The sequence below is a fragment of the Glossina fuscipes genome, unplaced genomic scaffold (genome assembly GCF_014805625.2).
Source record: "Glossina fuscipes isolate IAEA_lab_2018 unplaced genomic scaffold, Yale_Gfus_2 28, whole genome shotgun sequence".
NCBI lineage: Eukaryota > Metazoa > Arthropoda > Insecta > Diptera > Glossinidae > Glossina > Glossina fuscipes.
In genome coordinates, this window is record NW_023998423.1 from 8,541,632 (window position 1) to 8,563,386 (window position 21,755).

The window sequence follows — 21,755 nt, forward strand, 5'->3', positions numbered from 1 at the left end:
CTAGGTATTCATCCTATGATGAAAGCACAAAAATGTTTGGGAAACTTACAAGCTTCGATACGTTGGGTTTGCTTAGAGAGCACGTTGAGACTGGTCAACGAGATATAACGAGAAACAATTACAAAATCAAGAGCGAGTGGTGCTGTTGTTAACGAAAATTGAAGACAACTTCAAGTCATTGCATCGCAGCAAGTTAAAACTGCCTGAACAAGATTGCCTAAATTCGGTAGTGAAGATTCAGATTAAGTTAACTTAATTTTCATTTAACAAAATACTGTAAAACAAAACAAAAAAAACAAAAATTAATAGCACTAACCTTGTCTTGAGTTTGATAAAGAGTAACTTTTCTTTTTTGAAAACTTACTTTCAAAAAAACAAAGTTGAAAATGACACACAAGAAATGCATATCAAATTTTTTACATTATTGCTAAAATAAGTATTAAAACCATATGCTAAATGGACGATAATTTTAAAATGTTGGTATAAAAACTTGGTGAGCAGATCGAGGGCGTGTAGCAAACACAGCGTGACTACAGGATGGTTTGCAATCAGGATCATTCTATTCCATGGAGAAAGCGACCACGAGCGACCGAGAGTGGGGGTAGGCGCATTAGCATACACCAGGCATACTCTACAAGAACTGCAGCTATTGGCGTGTGACTTCTTCAGATGTTGTACTGTTGTTGCAATCACAACCCAGTTGGGGATTGCTAACTTCAGCAGCTATTAATATCAGCCGTAACAAGCAAAGTTGGCATGCCTGAAAAGAAAAATGAGAATTTTTAACAAAAGAAGAATAAAGAATGATAAAACAAGAAGGAAAAATAGGTTGGGCATGTTTAATCTATGCTGTTTCCTTGTATTTTACTCTTTATATGTTTGATATGGCAATACCTGCACTGTGAGATCTTGGCAAAGCTTTGTTTACAATAAGAGCGTTTATTACACGACATTAGGGAATAAAATCACGAAAATAAAAACTATTGTCCTAAAATTTTTTAATTTGTTGCATTAAGGGTTAAAGCAAAGGAATAAAATATATTTAAACGATAATTCTTTTATGAATTGGTTGCCCAAAGCGATGACCCGCAAAAAAAAGAAGAACGACTGGTAGAGGTGCAAAGTTTTTAAACAGTGACGCGAACAGCTACAAATTATTTAGGACATGGTATAAGTACATAAACGTGCTAATCAATATTTTTTAATGTCAATCACAGACAATGAATATTTAATAATATGGTGAACATATATGAAAGGGGCCTTGAGTTAAAGCTTCAAATTAGGGATATTCTAATTTTTGAAAACATACGAAAACGGCTTTAGAAATAACAACAATCAAATAAATATTGAAACTAATGCAGTAAAATTTATATACGGACCCGCTTGTTTTTTATCTCAAATATATATCAAACACCGTAATAACTCAGTTATTATTATTATTATTATAAACTTAGCTAGAGAATAAATTCTAAGACTAAACTCTTAAAGCACTAGCATCTAAGGCTTTCGGCTTTATTAAAAACTCTACCGCACTTGAGATTTGACCCACGACCATTGAGTTGTTAGTAGAGACTCTTGCCTACTCGGCCACTCAGGCGGATATAACTCAATTAAAAACTATAATTAATTTACTTAATTCCAAATAAATATGCCCGTCAAAATATTTCCGATTTTCTCTAGTAATTGAATGAGTTATCGCTTTTCCGTAAACATTTAAATGAAAACTCCACTATGAATAATACCATTCATGAATAAAATCATCAATTGAGAAAATTTAACGCAATATAAAATGAGAGCAAACAAGAATGTTGTCATCATGAAGATACTTATGCATCAGCACCGATCATCTCTACCACAACTTTTTTGATCGCTATCATCATGAGAGTATTTCCCACCAGTAGCATGCAGACAGCGTTCTGGTGCTATTCTTATACGTGGTTTTTCCTTTTTTTCCGTATATCAAATTCCTAAAACTGTTATAGTTTGTTAACAGTACGTATATATAAACATATTTGGACCTTTTCTCTTATTATGTCAAGAAGAAATTATTCACATGAAGGGTTTTTAAATAAAACCTTTTTTTTTATAAATAGATTTTCTATATATAAATTATGTGTTTATAGGTACTCAAAATATCCTCATTTTTTAATTGAAAAAGGAGAGTAGGCTGTAGGGGTTTGAAGACTAAACTTTGGGGTCCTCCATATAAAATCATGGACCCAGAGAGGCCATAGGTAGGACAAGGTATAGAGAGATTCAGGAGATAAAATTAGCCCATCAGATTAGTACTTTTTTCTATCCGTCTGTTTTCATAAGGGATTTAGCACGTGTACTTCTTTTGTTTAATCGTCTGTAGGATATCTGTGGGATAAAAATAGAAACATGGGGGGTTACAACTAAACTAGCTAGCTTCTTAATGACCTACAACTTGTTGATCTATTTGACGTACATAATTTTACTTGTTACACACAAAAGGTTAAAGAGTCAAGAAAGTTTTATTTTGGAGCAAAATAAGGATTGTTTGTTTCCGGATTTCGCTTGGTATGGTCAGTGTACGACGAAACCTTTCTTGTGACTCGTGGAACGGCGTTCTTTCACTTTGTTAATCTAAAAGAGGAATGAGGTTTGCATTAGCAATTGTCACTATCGCACGGTCGATAAACGTGTCACAAGACGTCAGCAACATTGTTCAACTTTCCTTTCCGTTACTAGATGGTGAACTTGAATTGTTTTAATTCTAAAGCTCATCCAGCCAATCTCTCGGCTGGGTTCTACGTTCTATTAGGCTTCTTCCCTATACCCCATACCAACGCAAAACATCCTTCTTCTATCGTTGAATAATGTATTTCGGCTTTTTACAGACGTAAGCGATCTTCTTTTCTGCTTCTTCCCTAAAATAATTAAGTACAGTTCCTATGCCGTACTTGCTGTCGTCGGTTCCCAATATTAACTTCTTCGAGAAATCACGGCATGTTCATATTGGTGCTTGGATTAATTTCTGCTTTTTTAGCAAATTCGTCAATGGACTGGCGATATTCCCGAAGTTTGGTGTAAACCCCCTATACCAAGCCCCAATACCAAGGAATTGTGGTATCTCTCTTACGTTTTGTGGAACTTTTAAGATCGCAATGGTTTTATTTTTATCAGAACATATTTTAATACCTTTCACTTCTACAACGTGGTCTTTTTTGCAGGCGCAGCTAAAAAAAGGAAACCAATCAAATCGACTCCCAATAATACCCCACAAAAAATAAATGCCGCGCGAAAGATATAATGACTACTTTTTATGTACAACGATGCAAACGAGCGGTAAAATTTCAACAAATTTCTTTTTCAAAGATATTTCATCAGAAGCAGTCGCGTTTTAAGAGTTTTTAAAAATTCAAAATGGAAGGCGTGAACGTGTTGGACATGTCATTGGGTATATCATAATATTTTATTTTATTTATTTTACTTACTTTATTTCGTTTAATATATTTTTATACTTTTCAGACCAGTACATCGCGATGACGAAGATATTAAGGCGTGGCACCGTAGCTCAAAACCCACCGGTGCAAGTACATCAAACATAGGCACGAATACCTCTTCCGGACGTTCTTGTAGGCGTTCTCATTTTAGGAAGAGGCAAAATAACCAAAATTCGAATTGTTTGCGAACCAACAGAGCAAACGTAGGAGAACGAGACGTAGACGATGGAATCGTACAGGGAATAGGAAAATAAACGTTTCTTACTAGGATTGAAACGGAGACAAATAAAATATTATTGAAAATTAACAGAGAATACATGAAAAAATAAGAAAAATATAAGTGTGTATACAACGTACACATTGAACTTAGTATTAGATTATATGATTTTTTTATACATATATATACCTCAATGCATGTAGAGTTCTATAAAAGTTTCTATATCTCTTCCTATATCTTTCTATATCTTGTTTTTGTGATTTTTATACCTCATCAACCAAAATCAGCAGAATTTTTATATGAAAAACTGCTAGGAAGTTGTATACCAACCAAAATCAGTAGGGGAGGTCCTCCGCTGCTCATATACAAAAAAAAAAAATAATAATACGCGCAGAAAAGCAATTACATGAAAACCATATTTGGGGTAGCTCTAGCTCGAAATAAGGATCGCGAATTTCCAAATAAAGAGCCCTTTCAAGAAGTGTATTAAAAATTTCGATACGCTTTTGATATTATTTGTGGTAATTGGACTGATCATACTGTGTATTCTCTTTCAACTACTTGTCCAGTTAAAAAAAGGATGGACAGTGGTGTTGTAACATTATATCCTCCATTACCCACTACTAATAAAAAACTTGCATTTACCATTTTGTACGCACGCCAGCGCCACCAGTTATGTCGACCGACTTGAATTGTACGAAAGAGATTTGAATGCAGATGATGTTGTAGGCGCTGCTTTTGTTATTGTTTTAAAATGTTGTTACTCAACTAGGTTCAATGATGAGAATTTTTTTATTCGTTTTAGTCTACGTGCATTTTCAATTACTTCCATAGATGTTATTTTTTTAAGGTTCTTTATATGCAATGTTGAAGTTACCGGCTCGTAAGCCATTTTGATGATTTATATCGGCATCGAAAATATTTACTCTTTTTATGCAAACTTAATTAAAGTGACGTAAAAATTAATAAAATGATTTTTATTCGTGATATCATTAAAGGTTGTGTGCTTTCTTGAAAGCTTCAAATTACAAAATTAATTAAAATGAAATTGTGTGATAACATATTGCAAATAAAAAAAAAAATGTGACTTCAACTTATTTTAATCGCATTAGCTTCGGAAAATGAAAAAACTTATTTAATCCCTGTTTTCCGCAACATAAAATTATCGAATAAGTAGTAAAATAACATTTAAAATTAGACGTGAAAAAAAACATCATTAAGCACAAACAAAATTGAACGAATTCCAAGATGAAAATAAATAACACGCGAAAAAACACACTTTTTACATAAATAAAATGGATCAGCCGAAACGAAAAGGCGAAAATAAGGAACACAAGAACAAACAAAAAAATATAACACTGCCGTACATGAACTGCCACTAACTGTCACGAATGAAATGGACGGAAATGCAGAAAGCAAACGCAGCGAACAAAGAGCACGACGCGTAACATAGAAATAAGTAAGACTTCAATTATTTTGCTGGAGAAATGTCGTGCAAAAAGAAAAAAACTACTTCAATGTACAATTTGCTTTAAATTTAGTCATCTTAAATAAGAAACGCTAACTATTGATTAAAATATTTTAAACACGAAATACTTTTATTTAACACTAAATCTAGGCTTAGTCCATTTCAATTCAACATACCAAAAAAAAAAAAAAAAAAATGTAACACTAATTTTTCTCCATTCAGAATTTCGCGAAGTTTGTTATGTTTTTAAGTACTTAGATTTTTTTTTATAGCACCTATTATTAACAGCTTTCTTTCAACTTATTTATTACAATTTTCAAAGTTTTAATTCAATTTTTATTAATTTTTAACAAAATCCACTTTTCCGTACGGCAGCCTTTAATCAGCACAACAACCTACTAACTTACTAACCGACTGATATCGTACGTGATAGTAATTATCATTGTTTGACGATTACCCTTTCATTAACTTCACGTATTCAAAAGTCTCTCTCATATCTAACAAATTACGCGACAGCAAAATAGCTCACTTTTTGCGTCAGTGTCAGTTATTCTGCGGGGTAATCATGAAAGCAAGCCAAAATTGCAAAGAGAATTGCCAAATATTGGCAAATTTTCTGGCGATTGTCGACAGAGCTCTCTCAGTTACGTCAAATTCGGCGACAAAAAATTGCTGTCGCTGAGAACAAATTTGCATAAGTATTGAATATATATCCAGCAAAGTTACCGCAAATCTTGTTTAAAGTTTCGCTTGTAAAAAAATAGCTGCAAAAGAAAAATATAAACACCTGTTAGAAAATGAATTGTTATTTCAAAATATAAAAAAAAATTAAAAAAAAATATGGAGTGCCCGAAATTACTTTTGCGAATTATGAAAAACAATTTAATTTAAATATCGTGCTTAATTAAACAATGTTGACCAATGTGTACATTTCCAGCACAATGTATCGTAACTACTTTTTATGCTCGTTCATTGAAGAGGAGAACAATGACAACCGCCAGCCATGAGAAGGGCAAAAAAGGCTTTGCATGTTTCCGACTTCCTAGCGTTACCTCGAAACGAATAAAACGCTTCTTTATTTTTTAAGGTTGCTTATGAATTTTAATAGATCATTGTAAGCGATATAATAAACTAAACAATAAAGATTAACAAATTTGCAAAAGAATTTAAAAACAATCCAAACTTTTTAAAGAGCACGCCTACACATCCCTGTATGGCAAAAGTTTTTCAGCATCTTTGTTTTGTGTGTTCTTTGCTTTTTACTCATAAATTGTAACACATGCAACATATAAATTTCCACTTTTATTTTAAGAATAGAAACAATCAATCGTGCCCACTCGACACTATATAGTAGGAAAATTTAATTCTTTTGCTTCTATTTATGATCACGGTGATGGATTCGGTCGTGGCCGAATATGATTTTCTAACTTGTTATTTATTTGCGGCTATCAAAAGTTTAAAAGTAATTAGCTAACTTTTATCTCAAATTAAATTAACTAAAATGTGTACACAAATTTTAAGTTTAGAGTAATAAACGTGGATGTATGTAAATTTTAACAAATTAAATTACAAATACAATTTTTAAAAAAGCCAATAAACTGATAGCCATAGCTACGGTGAGTGCTCTTATACCAACCAAAGCAGCAATAAGTAAACCATAAATGGAGTGACAACGTTATTTCCTTTTATTTTCTTAAACTCCTACTGTCTCTGCTCGTACAACGCATTAAGGATTCGTCCAAGATGGTGTTTTTTTTTTTGACAATTTACTGCTTTATGCATTTCTCCATCTCAGAAATGGAATTGGATTTCCTTGAAACCAAACTCTCCAATGAATTTGCGGTCTTTAGTCCCAAAGAAGACATAAATATGCAGTCATTTAATAAAGTTCCCTTAATTCTTGTTCGCAGGAAGAATTATTAAGCGTTTAATTATGAAAAAAATAATTGGCAAAGCACACACGATATATGTACATTAAAACATTAAAAATTTATTATTATTCATTAATAGAATTGCCATCGAAGTAATAAGTGCATTTTTATTTTATAAACTTATGAATAATAAAACTCTCTATGTATATATATAAGCTCTCTATATATAAATTTGCAAACTACATATAAATACTAAGCAGCCGATCAGTTTCTTTTTCTTTAAAATTTGTCTTTTTTTTATAAACGTAACTCTAAGCGAAATTATCGCGGCAACTGTTTATGTAGACATGAAACTCTAGACTAAATTTGCTCAAAATGGTAGCTATTGTGCTTTCGTCTAACTTGACAGCAATGAGAGAGGATATTTTATAACTGCAGTATATAGGTAATCCAAAAAGAACAAATTACAGAAAGTCATCCAACAACAGTGGATGTTATCCGATAGATTTTTAATAATTAGCTGGAAAAGAAAGTTAACTTTCCTATATGTAATCAGTGCCCAACGTTATATAAATTACAACAAAATTATACAAAAATAGGTAACGACAAAATTATATAAAATTTGTGGATAATAAAATGAAATAAAGTGAGATAATAACAAGCCAATGGTGATAATGTACAGGCGCAAACGTCAGCTGATTTTTTTTTCTTTTGTTAAAAGTAATAATTAAACGTAAATTAATTATCAGTAAAATTCAATGATAAATTTTCATAAATGAATTTCAAAGTTTTTACATATTTTTAACGTATAGTAGACTTATGTTGGACATAATTCATGTTCAAATCTTCTGGCGCAACCAAGTTTTCAATCCAAGAAGAAGACAACATTACATGAATATATATATATTTTCTTCATATATATATATATGTATATACTTTAATCTCTGATGATTATTGGGGGTAAAACGGATTTTCGTTGCATTAAAAAGGAAAGTGAAATGTTTGCACAAGTAAGCTACGACTAAATACAGCAGCAAGCGGCAGCTGCGAGTTGTTTTGTCTGAAAAGGCTATATTTTATAGCCGAGCAATTGTTCAAAATTGCTAATATTGATAATAAAAAACTAAAATCTGTATCATTCTTATCCTTTAAAAAAATTGCAGTTTAATATCTCAGGTAATAAAATGGTATTAAAGTGCGTCCGAAAAAAATGGGTTTCCCCCATATGGGGCAATCAATCACAACATGCAGCTTATTTGAGCTTAAAGGTTTTAAAATTAGAACGTTAAAGTATCGAAAAAAGCAAAGTGGAAATTATCTTTAGCCTTTATTTGAAGACGACTCAACTAATCAGTTTCTCCTTCTGGCTTCTATTGCATCAATCAATCGTCGTTAATAACAATGCAACATAAGTAAACGTGAACTTTTATGATAATGTCGATGACAGCTACAATTTATAAATATTGTGTTTAAACTTAGTCAAACGACAATAATCGCTGCGCAAACTTTTTTCCCAAAATTGAAAAAATTATATTGCATCGTAAGGATCAATTATTAAAACGAATTGTGTTTATTTGTAGCAAAGCATTCACAAAAATTTTGTAACTTCGCAGAATTGAGTATTCAGTATAAACTTATAATTGCAGTAATAATTTACTTAGTGAACTTTCAAAAGTAATCTCAACTTCCTTCTTCCATACTTTGGTTCAAACATCGAGAGTGTTAAGAAGTACCAAAAAAGAACATATTAGAGATAGCAAATAATCCACTTACAGATTTTAATTTATCGATTTTTTTATTTTTATGGTGAACAACATATTGAACAATGTTCCCACTTCTTAATTCAAGTGATCTGGCACGACCTAAAAAAAATCTTTATGTTGTCCTTAGGCCGCTCTACAATTGAATATGTATATTCAACTGCAAGTAATTGCACCGGGTGCATTATCCAAAAAATCAAAGCTTTCAAAAAGAACCATTTAGGACCATGTGCGGGCCTCATCTACTCGCTGCCCATTCTAAAAGCTGTCGCCAAAGAGCTTTGACCTAACAGTCACGGATCTGATAAACCTTTTAGCTGTTCGACCTGTCCTCTATCGAAATATAGCGTATATTAGTGAAGAGAACTCATGCAGTTGCACATCTTGCTGCCAAAGATTCTGTGAGATTTTCGACAAAAGAGAATTCCATTCCCATGTGAGACTCATTAGACAACATTATCGTAGATCTTAATATTTAATACATATCGCTATTGCTAAGGGGAGTATTCGTTTCGCTCTTTTTAAAACTCTGCGTTGTAATAAACTCGAATACTATCATAGCAATTGCGTTCAAATATATACCATTGATAGTTCAGTAGGAAACAATTTAGATGTTTGCGGAAATTTTGACCATTTTTCAAATTGAAAAAGACATTTACTGAGAAAATTTAGTACAGTGTGTATGAATTGAAATGCTTTCTATAATTTTCTACAACATTTTACCATATTTCTAACAACATGCCTGTATCGTATCAAAAGAATTTATATCCGTTTGGCAGCGATCCAACCACAGACAAATTTTCGCTCTTGTTCAACTTTGCAGAGCCGCGTGTCAGACGAGCCATTCTGCATCGATCTGAACAAGTGGTAGTTAGAAGACGCTATGTCTTGGGAGTACACTGGGTGTGGCACACCTTCCCACTGGAGCTCTTCATTACGTTAATTGTGGTAATTGATCTGTTTGCACCAACGATTGTTCCGATACCAATCGGCTTGAGTGTGCATCTCTCACTCATGTCACTTTGAGCAAAATATGATCACAGAACATGACCGCGTCCAACGATTATATAAAATTTGCAATTTTTTTTGAGATTTGATTAGCACGCTTTCAACTTGAAAAAAGGAACCCATCAATTGGTATATGTTTGGGGAAAGCTCAACATGTTGGCGAAATCCTCGCTTTTAAATATCCTCAGGAAGAGGCTGCGCGCACCGTTCATAAAATTATTTTGGGAAACTTTGTATAATGCAATGCAGTTCGTTTATTTTACAAAATTCTCCGACTTATATAATAAACCCCGGTTAAAAATGGACCGCCTGTATAGACACTAAGAACGCACGAAACACAATGCTATTTGTGAATGAACCGGTTCCAATTTCGAAAAGTCGTTACATAACTGTATTAGAGGAATTGATGTAGGGTATTTAATGGTAGGCCATGGCCTACTCTACGTTTTCTTTTTATATATTTATGAAACTAATTGTACTCCTTTAACTTTGTATCGATTTATTCAAAGCTTGCTATGGCATTCTTGGATCTCTATCCGGAATAAACGGCAAAACACCCGACTACGCTCACTTTGATCCCATGCCCATTCTTCATTACTTGGATGAATTTGATGAAATTAATCTACCTACTTACTGGAGTCCTAGCTTGCTGAAGTTTCTACCACCGATGCAACTTGCCGGTCACCTTCAACTATTCTTTTTCGTCTAATTGAACGACCTCTTTAAAAGTTATTGGACTTACAGATCGCAAAAGCTGAGACCACTGAAAACACCTAAAATAAAGTGAAATGTAATTTTCAATATTGTATATTTGTTAAAATTCATTTATGTAATCGGCAGTTATGATTATAGGTCAACTTCAAAACAACAAATGGAGATAATGCTGAGTTTCATCGAAGAAAACCCGGAGATGGCTCAAAATTACAACGAATGTACTGCCCAAGATCGACAAAATATAAATGAGTTGTGGGATGAGCTACGAACGGAGCTAAATTCACTCGGTTATCCGAATAAAAGTACATCGGGATGGCGAAAAGCAAGTTGAAAAAATTAGGTTAGCTTCTTATTTACATTTATTTTATTAGCGCCTTTTTTTTTTTTAGGTGTGGGCAGATCACAAATATAGGGAAAAAAAGAGATTGAGTAGCAACAGAATCTCGATACAAAAAAGTGGAGAAGAGATGAGCGAGGAGTTGCTGCTAACAGCAGCAGAAGAAAGAATTGTTGAGTTGGAAAATCTCGAGACGACCATCGATGGTGATTCAATTAAAATATTTAGAGACGATCCTTTGCTGTCCACAAGTATAACAGTGCAGTGAGTGCAATTATAATGCAGAATTTTTCGTTTATTTTGTAATTGTTTTATATACATCTAGAAGCCCCATTACGGTAGAATGCTTGGAGGAAGACAATATTCCAACGTAATTGTCAATTTTTTTTGTTTATTTATATAAATTCATTTAAGTAATCGACAATTATGATTATAGGTCAACTTCAAAAGAACAAATGGATATAATGCTGAGTTTCATTGCAAATAATCCGGAAATGGCTCGCAATTTCAACCAATGTACTGCCCAAGAGCGTCAAAAAATTAATAAACTGTGGGAAGAGTTAAGGACGGAGCTAAATTCAATGGGTTTGCCGAACAGAACTACAACGGGATGGCGAAAAGCAAGTTTAGAGAAATTTTATGTACATTTATTTTACTTATATCTTTCCTTTTAGGTTTGGGCAGATCGAAAGTACAAGACAAAAAAAAAATTGAACATCAACAGAAGGTCCCTTCAAAAAAGCGGTGGAGAGCCAAGCGAGGAGGTGACATTGACAGCCGATGAAGAGATGATTGTTGAGTTGGCAAACTTAGACTCAGCTATCGATAACGAACCAAATAAAAACTTTGAAGACGATACATTGTCGTCCAGAAGCGAATCACCCCGGTGAATGAAATTATAATGTACAGTTTTGGTTTATTTGCTAATTCTTTTGTATACCTTTAGAAGCCCTAATATGACAGATTCCTCCCCCGAGGACGACAATCAAACCCCTACAACTAATAAGCGAAAGTAAGCGCACATTATTAATTTTTATTTGTATTATGATTAATTATTCTTTCTCAGGCGTTCCTCGCAAAATGACAACGCGGAAAAGACAAATTCACGCTCCGATATCTTGGACTTGCTTCGTGAGCACGTTAAGGGTGAACGAGAATACAAGAAGAAAAAATTGCGATACCAAGAGAAAATAGTGCAATTGATGAGGGAGGGTAACGAGGAGGAGAGGTCATTTCACTCAAGCATGTTAAAACTGTTCAAGGAAAAGAACGGCCTTCTTCGACAAATCCCACGTGAATTCGAAAGTGAAGAGGACTAAGACATAGTTTCATTTTTTTCCTTTTTGCATACATTGATTTAAAATTTGAACTTTACATTTTGTGTCCTTATATTTTTATATCTCTATAAGTAAATAAAAATATGAGTTTCGAATGTAATTTCCAAACTGTATCGTTTCTTATTCGTTCACTTATTCACCGCAATTACGAATGTCTTTACTGAAATGTTCACCACATCATACAAACAAATAACGCGTGCTAAAGTACTTAAACATCGTTTCCAAAATTTCTGTTTGAATTTCTGAAATGAAGCTCGATTTCTATGGAAGTGTGAGAAATAAGGTCCGATTTCTGTGAAAGTGTGAGAAATAAGATCCGATTTATGTTAAAAAGTGAGAAATGATTTTTTTCATTACCAGATAGCTTTTCTTTTGAGCGCTCGCCAACTTCAGCAAACAAGGAATTGCCTTTGCGATCTAAGCATAGGGAAATTAAATTTAAATAAATGCAATAAATATAAATTACCATCGCTTTCCGGCATTCTTGTCATCATCACAAGACTAGCGTACTTTCAAGCATTGGCAGTACATTTTCTTCTAAATCTGCCAGTTTCGATTTCAAATTTTCCTCTAAATAATTGGCTTGATCTCGTAGAATTTTAATGTTCTTCTCATGTTCGGCTATTGCTATGAAGTGCTGCAGAACTATTTGGGAATCTTTCCGTTTTTCTTCGACCGTATATGCTCTCAGGCTCTCTTAGGCATTTAGGGTGCCGCGCTACGTAGATAAGGCTCACCGTGAATACCAATTTCTCAGCCTGAATCTTAATAAAGCGATGGCGTCCGCCGCACACATATGTTCTTTTATGAAATGTAGTTTTCCCCCGTTTTTTCCTTCATTTTATATTATATTGATATGGTCACCTTACAATTTTTCCTTTTTAATTTTACTATTCTTAATGAAGTCAACGACTAATTTTGTATATAGAGTTTTTGTTGAATTATATTTCATTTTTTCTCTTTGTGCCTTCGTTATTTTATATATATAGATATATTTGTCTGATGACAGCAAGTACTCATGTGCTACTACCACTGGCTACTTGATCAATTCACAAAAATTGGAAGATAAAGATTCGTTTATTTATTTCATATATTTTATTAGATCAAAGACCACGCATTAATCTATACATCGAAATGCCTTTAAATAAAGCTAGGTCAGCGCTTGGGACCATTAATTTACAAAAGAGTTATACGTGAGCGACCAGTTCTCAAGCATGCCTCTGTTGTTTGGCCTGCTTTCTATAGATGCTATGTGGATTCAATACAATCTTTTCAAAACCAATTTCTGTTTTTTGGCTCAAAAATTTTGGCTTGGGATTCGCCTGTCTTTATACCTCCTCATGAAAACAGAATGCTTTTGTTAGCGTTACCTCCATTTCACACAGGCGCATTTATCCTTGGCGTTTCCTTTTTAACTACATTAATAAATACTACTGTCGATTCGCCAACACTACTTGGTAAGATAAACTTCAATATCCAGAAGTGTTTCTCTACCAACATTTTTTCATAAAACTTAGTGAATACAGACAACCTTGCGAGATTTTCAGTGCATTTAGAATCTTCGGTAAAAACCTAAAGGATATCAATTATTTAATCTCTATGTCGCACTCTTTGAATTTTGTCAAAGCAACCCTCCTTAATATGCGAGAAGCGCCTATGTTGTATATAAATTAGCTTTCAGTATTGATATCTTCGCAAGATTCGAAAGTCGGATTATATTTTTTCTTTATTATCGGTTGCCAAGCTTTTACATGTTTGCAACGGCTTGAGAATAGACTGCCCGACTCGCTAGAAATGGTTCAGATCAATGGAGTCATATTTAGCAGATCAGCAGCTTATAAAAGTGGTGCGAAAATGTGCGAAAATTGATGACTATTTCGCCTCGAAATGACGAAGTTTTCACTGCGTGAGTATTTACAAGTGCCGATACTCGGTTGTTCGCAAAAAGGCTATAAATAATGATGATGAATATTCCCATTATAAAATTTTATAAGAAGTATATTTCAAACAAAGCTGAATTGAAGAGATCGCTTTGTAATTCATCAAATTTCGGAAGCAGCGAGCGATAATGAAGACCACATATACTCAATCTGTAATCTAAGATGTAGAATGACGAATCATGTTATATTCGGACAAGCAAATAGATGATGACCAGGAGATTGCAAAGCTGACTTGATTTATAATTTTTTTTTATATTTATATATTTTTTATATTTATAATTTCCAGATTTGGTCTGTTCGTTTGTACTCTGCCCAAATAAAACCTAATATTAGGTTGCCTAAATACTTTCTAAATAGTTTTTACTAATTCTATATCTCCACTTTTCGTTATTCCCAGAAATATTTCCGTTAATTCTATAGAGTACTGACTCAATGAGACGTTATTTCCGTTAGCTAAAGACGCAACCCGGATTTGCAGGCATTTTGCCCAACTTTATCATAATCGACAAGCCATATGTTTTTGCATGTATACATACAAATAAAACAAACAAAAAAAGAGCAATAAGATATAATGATCGTTTCTTTTAAATTTTAAAGTTATATCTAATTTATGTTTTCTAAGTCTAATTTATGTTTACGATATATTAATGTAAATTTTTTTACATTATGTAATTTGCAACCCTGCTTCATATCAAGCCTTAAGGTGTATTTTTTTTTTTTTGTCTTATTTTGATCTATTTTGTAAGAAATGACAAACAAGCAATAATATCGATCCATTTTTAAAGTTAAAATATATTCATCAAATTGTTATATTCTAATGGCTGCGCGGATACATTAGCTCAAGCGATGCCGCAAAGCCACCGTCACCATTATATATTTCAAAAATTGGCCATACCCAAAATCTTCTCATTTATTCAAATTTTTTATCTAATCAATCTTCTTTGTCGCTAGTTAATAAACAGGCTTGTTTACTTTTACATTAAATTCTCCATTCTTATTTTTTATAAATTTGTTGTTTGCGTTGATTTCCCTATTTTTGGTTCTAAAACCATATGTTGTTGTTGACACTTTCCTATAAAATGATATAGTAGCATGGCTGCTCATTGTGCTTACCACTTGGGAGTTTTTAACACGTATATTAAGGTAACGTCTATTCAATATACACATTATTGCACACAGATGTTCATAGTGCTTAGTCTTATATATACTTGTTGTATAAAGGTGTTCGTTGTTAATATAATATCATAGCATAGTAATATTGCTGCGCAAATGTTGCTGGCGAAGTGTCTTGTCTTACATATATAATGTTTTTGTTGTGAGTGAACTGTAACAACAAATTCCAGGATCAGCTGGTTCATAAAGTGCAGTTTATTTCGAAAGCTATTGTGGTTTAGTAAAATGATCCATTGTGTCTATAATGAATCAAAGTCGAGTTGGCAGCAATCGCCGTATTTTCGACGTTATTTGCGATAAAACCAAGAGACAATTTCAGGAAGATTCCTAAAGATATTTGAAGATCTGAGCAAGGCTTTCGACGGATGCAAATGCGGCAACTGTGTTAACAATGGATAGTAATAATGCTTCTGAGGCAGGAAAATTCGCTGTAACTAGGCAGCAATGTTACTTTTATATACCTCCGGCGTCTAATTCCAGTACTTACTTCCAACTTATTCGCTTGGTGTTCTTAAAAATGAATTCTGCTGACACGTCTCTAGTGTTGGGGGATTTTAATTTACCCGATTTTTTCTGGAACATCAATGTTAGGCGTGGCTATTTTGAACCTGTATTCGTGCTACGCTTCAATGGAACATGTGCGGAATTCCTTTAATAAGCTTTTGGTCTTCGTCTTTTGTAATGTGACGAATTTGTTCATTCTTCATATCTCCTCATTTATCATTCAATAGAATGTATCTCAAATAACTATGCTGACCTTGATAAAATGTTCTGGTGAAAGTTTTAACTCACCTCCAGGGTTCACCAGGAACGCTGATTTGTCTGCCAAAAGAAAAAAATAATTTAGGTCAGATTTGATAATGCGTTATCTATGGTGTCTTGGGATTTTGATTGTGATGACTTCGAAAGTAGTCTGGCAGTCACTTATTCGATTTTTCACTTCGCTATATCACTCCTGTTAAGCCCTACTTTGTTAGGCAACTTTCTCGAAAAAGCTGAGAGTAGTACGTAAAAAAGGAACAGGCTTTTTAAAAAATACAAAAAGGTATGTCACTGGGCGACTTGGCCAATTATATCAGAGTAAGAAACATGTTTAATACTTTGAGCAAGTATTGTTACGATGCTTACTTCAATGAAATTATGACACTCGTGTCAGATCGATTTCGAAATGCTTCTTTAAATTTATTAGTTCGAACCGTCAAGTGCTCGGATTTCCTACGCTTATATATTTTAATAATAATGCATCTTTCATTTCCAATTGATAGATGTTTGCTAATTTGTCCGAATTATCTTATGCTTCATTGAGTAACGCTAATCACTGTGACTATATACCATTTAAAATCGTCTCAGATTTCTTCTAATGCTACCTTTACTTGTAGAGAAGTCTTCAATGCCGTAGCCGCTTTAAAGACATCTTTTTAACCTGGTCCGTATCTTTAGATTTTGTGCTAATATTCTTCATATTCTTTTAACTTTCTTATTTAATCGTTGTGTAGGGAAAGAACTTTTCTAAGTTATTATTCCATTCCCACCTAATTAGAATTGCCTTAAGCTTTTAAATATACCTACTTTCAAAAGTGGACACTAAGGTGAATAGGATTTGATTAATTGCTATTAAATTGTTCTCTACGTTATGCGTTGGAATACGACGTTACGAAATTTCTTTTGTTTTAATAAATAATAATAATTGTAATAAAAGGTGGATTTATTTCAAATCCTTCTGGATGTTGATCCGAATCATATTCAATAGTGTTCGTGCTCGGTCTAAAAATCGTCAGTGTACCAAATTCCATCGAAATATTACAAAAATTTCAAAGTAGGTTAAACGCAAAGATACACAGACAGACAAGCTTAAATCGATTTAGAAAATGAATGCGAACCGACTGTCACAACCGTCCGCACAAACGTAATGCAGCCTGTACTTCAATATTTTTTGTGTACAAACGTTACAAATTTATTGCTTTCACTTAATAGAATTGGCATCGAAATAAGGATTGCGCTTTTATTTTACAAATTTGTCTGAAAAATATAGCGTTTCCTGCGAACGAATCCGATTTTTTGTGAATAATTGTTCGCGCTCTGCACTAATTTGCATATTATATATTAACACTAAGTAGACGACCAATTACTTTTGTTTTTCTTTTGCAAACTTTCACTTTTTTCTTTGAAAACGCAACTCTAAAAGATAAGTTCTGGCAACTCTTAACGTAAATAAATCCTAAGCAAATTTGCTCAAAAACGTAGCTATTTTGCTTTCGTCCAATTTATTAGAAATGAGAGAGGGTAGTTCACAGCTGTTATGCGTAGGTAATGCAAAAATAACGAAAGTTATCGAAAAATAGTGGATGCGAACATAAAATTAGCCGAAAAGCGAACAAGAAAGCTAACAATTTCACACATAACTAATATCGAGAAATAAGAGGAAAACTAAACGTTTGTTTGTTTAACAATCAACATCATATAAACTACAACAAAATTACATAAAAATAGATAAAAGTAATATTATGTAAAATTCGTGCGTAATAAAATAAAGAGATATAACGAAACGTGATAGTGTACAGACGCCAACCTCAGCTGTTTTTTTTCTTTTGTTAAAAACAACAATTGAAGCGTAAAATAATTACCAGTAAAAATAAAAGCAAAAATTTTCGCAAAGCAACTTCAAAGTTGTTACACATTTTAATCACATAATAAACATATTTCCGGCGCCACAAACGGTTAACCACATAAACTGTAACAAAAAGCCATCTGTTATGGCTAAATAATTATTAAAAATCGCTGATAGTGATATTAAGGAACTAAAATCTATGTCATTGTTGCGTTTTCTTTATGAAAAGAAATTACAGTTCCATATCACAGGTAATATTATTATTATTGCTTATGAGTTAAAACGGCCTTGGGCAATTTATCTGAACTCCACGATTTTAAGACTATGAGCACGTAAACGCGGCGAAAAGATTAATGCGCGACGAAAATGGTCTCTGTCTAAAGACGACCAAATTAAACACAGTTTATCTGTCTCGTCGGCGCATCCCAAACTATAAAAATAACTATGAATGATCTGGCTTCAATCAACAATTTGCCATTAGGTAACAGAAATGCAGAACAAGTAGACGCGAGTTTTTGCTATAACAACGTGCTTGATGACAGCTATGTTTTTGCTGAGGAGCGTTTGCTTAAATAACGGCAATCACTGTATAATGATATCCGTTCGCAAGCTTCCTCACGAAAGTTGAAGAAATTATATAATTTCAGCAATCATTTACGGTTATTGGGACGAAGTTTTAAGACCAATTTTAACTTCTTTCTTTTTGCTTGTTTACTTTCCAAAACCAGCAAGAATCAAAAAATGTAACGAAGAAAATTAGAGAAAATCAATAATCTAGTTAGGGATTTTAATTTATCGATTATTTTAGTTGCATAACGATGAACGTAAAGGTCTTGCTTTCTACGACCATCAAGAGAATTTTAGTTAAAAGTAATGAAAACCGCCAACGATGTTAAGGGATAACTACATTTGTCTCTACTACTAGAAAAGCATTGCATATTCTTTTATGATAAGGTTTGCATATCATCATCAAGGCTATAAGACAACGCTCTACATGTATCACATTTGGATGTATTGTCAAATTTTGTAACGGCAGGAAACTCATTTCCAATTGATCGGTTTGCATAAACTAATGTCATGATACCAAGCGGCTGAAGTGTGCATCTCCCACTCACGGCACATTTGAGCAAAATATGTCCACAGAACATCCCCCCTTTCAATACTTGTACAAAATTTTGCAAACTTTTTTGAGAGTAGAGTAGCATTGCTTTCAATTAAAAAAAGGCACCTACCAATTAATATATGTTTGAGGAAAGCTCAACTTAATGCCGATATTCTCCCTTTTAAAAATCCTCCACACGAGGCTTCGCGCACCATTCATAACTCTATTTCGAAAAAATTGGATTAATACGCGCCCAAACTTTGGAAGCAGAATATTTTACAAAATTCGTGCACCCATGTCCTCAACTTCACTTCCCTTTTCTTCATCCAAGAAAATTTAACTGCGCCGCATACTCATTATCAGTTTTTAACAGGTGATAATGATTTATGCAATGTTTGTTTGACAACGGAATCAGACGAGCACCTTATTTTCAGGTGCAAAGAATTTGAAAACATCCGAACTAGATTTATGCGCTTGACATTGGGCAGTCTCACAGCTGTTCTCATCCTAAGAACTGCCGATTTTCCATTGCAATCAATAATAAGGTTTTTCTTTTGTCTATTTTTTTCTCTCTTTTTGTATATTCAGCCAAAGCTTACTACTATTTCTCTGAATCCCAATCTCGAATGAAGGGTACAAAAGTTGACTAAGCTCACTTTGCTCCTATGCCTGGTCCTCATCATTTACAAGGAATCGATGAAATTAATCTATCCGCTTATTGGAGACTTGGACTGGTGCAGTTACCGTCATCAGTGCTACTTGCCAATCACCTTTAATTGCTATTTTTCGTTTAATTGAACGATCTCTTCAGAAATTTGCTGGACATACATAGGCCACGCTTCAATCGCTCAAAACTCGAAGAAATAGTGAAACAATGTGATTTTTGAATACTATTGTTTTTTTGTATAAATTCATTCAAGTAATGGGCAGTTGTAATTACAGGTCAACTTCAAAAAAACAAATGGGGCTAATGTTGGGTTTCATCGCAGACCACCCGGAAATGGCGAAAAATTACAACGAATGTACAGCGCAAAAACGTGAACATCTGAATAGATTGTGGGACGAGCTAACTACAGATCTAAATTCACTCGGTTTGCCGAACAAAAGTTTAGCGGGGTGGCGAAAAGCAAGTTTAGCAAAATTATTTTAATATCTTATTTATTTTATTAACGCCTCTTTAGGTTTGGGCAGATCACAAATACAAAGCAAAAAAAAAGTTGAGGAGCAAGAGAATGTTACTTCACAAAAGTGGAGGAAGGTCGAGCGAGGAGTTACCATTGACATCTAATCAAGGGAGAATTGTTGAGTTGACAAATTTAGAGACAACAATCGTGGGCGATGCAATTAACGACGATCCTTTGTTGTCCACAAGCATAACACTGCAGTAAGCACCATTATAATGTACAATTTCGCGTTTATTATTTGTCTTACTTATGTTTAGAAGCCCTACTATGATGGACTGCTTGGCTGAGGATCCTATTCCAACGTGATTTTCAATTTTTTTCTTTATTTTTGTGAATGCAATTAAGAGAGTTATGGTTACAGGTCAATCTCAAAGAAGCAACTGGAGGTAATGCTGAGTTTCATCTCAGACCACCCGAAAATGGCCCGAAATTTCAACCAATGTACTGCCCAGGAACGTCAAAATCTGAATAGATTGTGGGATGAGCTAAGCACGGACCTAAATGCAATGGGTTTGCCGAATAAAAGTTCAACGGGGTGGAGAAAAGCAAGTTTACAAAAATTATGTTATCCTTTTTATTTACATTAATTTGTTTGATTTATATTTTCCTTTTTAGGTTTGGGCAGAACAAAAGTACAAGACAAAAAAAAAATTGAGGACCCACAGAATGTCCTATCAAAAAACCGGGGAGATAACACTGACACCCAATCAAGAGCTAATTGTTGAACTGGCAAATTTGGAGACAGCAATCAGTGGCGATCCAAGTAAAACTTTTGAAGACGACACATTGCCGTCTACAAGTGGAACACTGAGGTGAACACAATTATAATGTACCGTTTTGGTTAATTTCATGATTATTTTATATGCTTTCAGAAGCGCTAACATGATGGATTCCTCGGGCGAGGACGACATTCCAACTCCTCCAAGAAAGAAGCGAAAGTAAGTGTACATTATTAATTTTTATTTCTATTGTCAGAATAATTATTCTTCGCCAGGTGGGCATCCCATAATGAAATGGCAGAAAAGATTAATACACGCTCTGATATCTTGGATTTGCTTCGGGAGCACATCAAAGGTGAACAAGAATACAAGAAGAAAAAATTGCGACAACAAGAAAAAATAGCGCAGCTATTAAGGGAGAGAAACGAGGAGGAGAGGTCGTTCCACTCTAGCATGTTAAAGTTGATCAAAGAGAAAAACGGTCTCCTTCGACAAATACCACGCGAATTCGAAAGTGAAGAGGATTAATACAAAGTTAATTTTATTTATTTCCTGTCCTCACTGCTTATTGAAAAAATTTGAACATTGAGTTTCGTGTCGTTACATTTTTATATATATATAATAAATAAGAATATAAATTGTAAGCGGTGGTATTGTATTATCGCTTATTTGGTCACTCATACGCCTTTATTGGAAGACTTCTACGGAAATTTCAGCCACATCATCCAAATAAATAGCGCGTCCTGAAGAATTGAAGTCTTCGCTGCCCCAACTTTCTATTCTAGGCAAATGCAACTGTACAATATCGAAGTTTTGTTTTCATCGTTTTCTACGAAAAAGTTTTTAAACT

At 33.7% G+C, this 21,755-nt stretch overlaps 2 protein-coding genes and 1 long non-coding RNA gene across 11 annotated transcripts; 2 read left to right on the forward strand and 1 right to left on the reverse strand.

Moving 5' to 3' along the window:
• Window positions 1-403: 403 nt before the first annotated feature.
• LOC119636697 lies at window positions 404-7,197 on the reverse strand. Its single transcript, XR_005247169.1, has 3 exons — window positions 4,330-7,197; window positions 3,459-3,731; window positions 404-760 (listed from the first exon to the last, which is right to left on the reverse strand). It is a non-coding gene; the product is annotated as an uncharacterized LOC119636697 (long non-coding RNA).
• A 202-nt stretch (window positions 7,198-7,399) lies between these two features.
• On the forward strand, window positions 7,400-12,235 carry LOC119636649. 5 transcript variants are annotated; one of them, XM_038032144.1, is made up of 9 exons: window positions 7,400-7,468; window positions 10,301-10,581; window positions 10,644-10,827; window positions 10,895-11,106; window positions 11,168-11,212; window positions 11,279-11,462; window positions 11,517-11,728; window positions 11,789-11,854; window positions 11,909-12,235. In XM_038032144.1, coding segments are annotated over exons 2-9 (1,158 nt in total). In that variant the 5' UTR covers window positions 7,400-7,468; window positions 10,301-10,579; the 3' UTR covers window positions 12,162-12,235. The 5 variants fall into 5 exon arrangements, with proteins under 5 accessions (XP_037888072.1, XP_037888071.1, XP_037888073.1 ...); XM_038032143.1 differs by lacking the exon at window positions 7,400-7,468 and adding an exon at window positions 7,502-7,622; XM_038032145.1 differs by lacking the exon at window positions 7,400-7,468 and adding an exon at window positions 7,867-8,033.
• A 5,465-nt stretch (window positions 12,236-17,700) lies between these two features.
• On the forward strand, window positions 17,701-21,475 carry LOC119636751. Of its 5 annotated transcripts, none has more exons than XM_038032335.1 (9): window positions 17,701-18,151; window positions 19,591-19,878; window positions 19,945-20,128; window positions 20,184-20,386; window positions 20,444-20,488; window positions 20,548-20,731; window positions 20,802-20,998; window positions 21,059-21,124; window positions 21,181-21,475. In XM_038032335.1, coding segments are annotated over exons 2-9 (1,134 nt in total). In that variant the 5' UTR covers window positions 17,701-18,151; window positions 19,591-19,876; the 3' UTR covers window positions 21,434-21,475. The 5 variants fall into 5 exon arrangements, with proteins under 5 accessions (XP_037888263.1, XP_037888265.1, XP_037888266.1 ...); XM_038032337.1 differs by lacking the exon at window positions 17,701-18,151 and adding an exon at window positions 18,161-18,381; XM_038032338.1 differs by lacking the exon at window positions 17,701-18,151 and adding an exon at window positions 18,391-18,770.
• The last annotated feature ends 280 nt before the right edge of the window (window positions 21,476-21,755 follow it).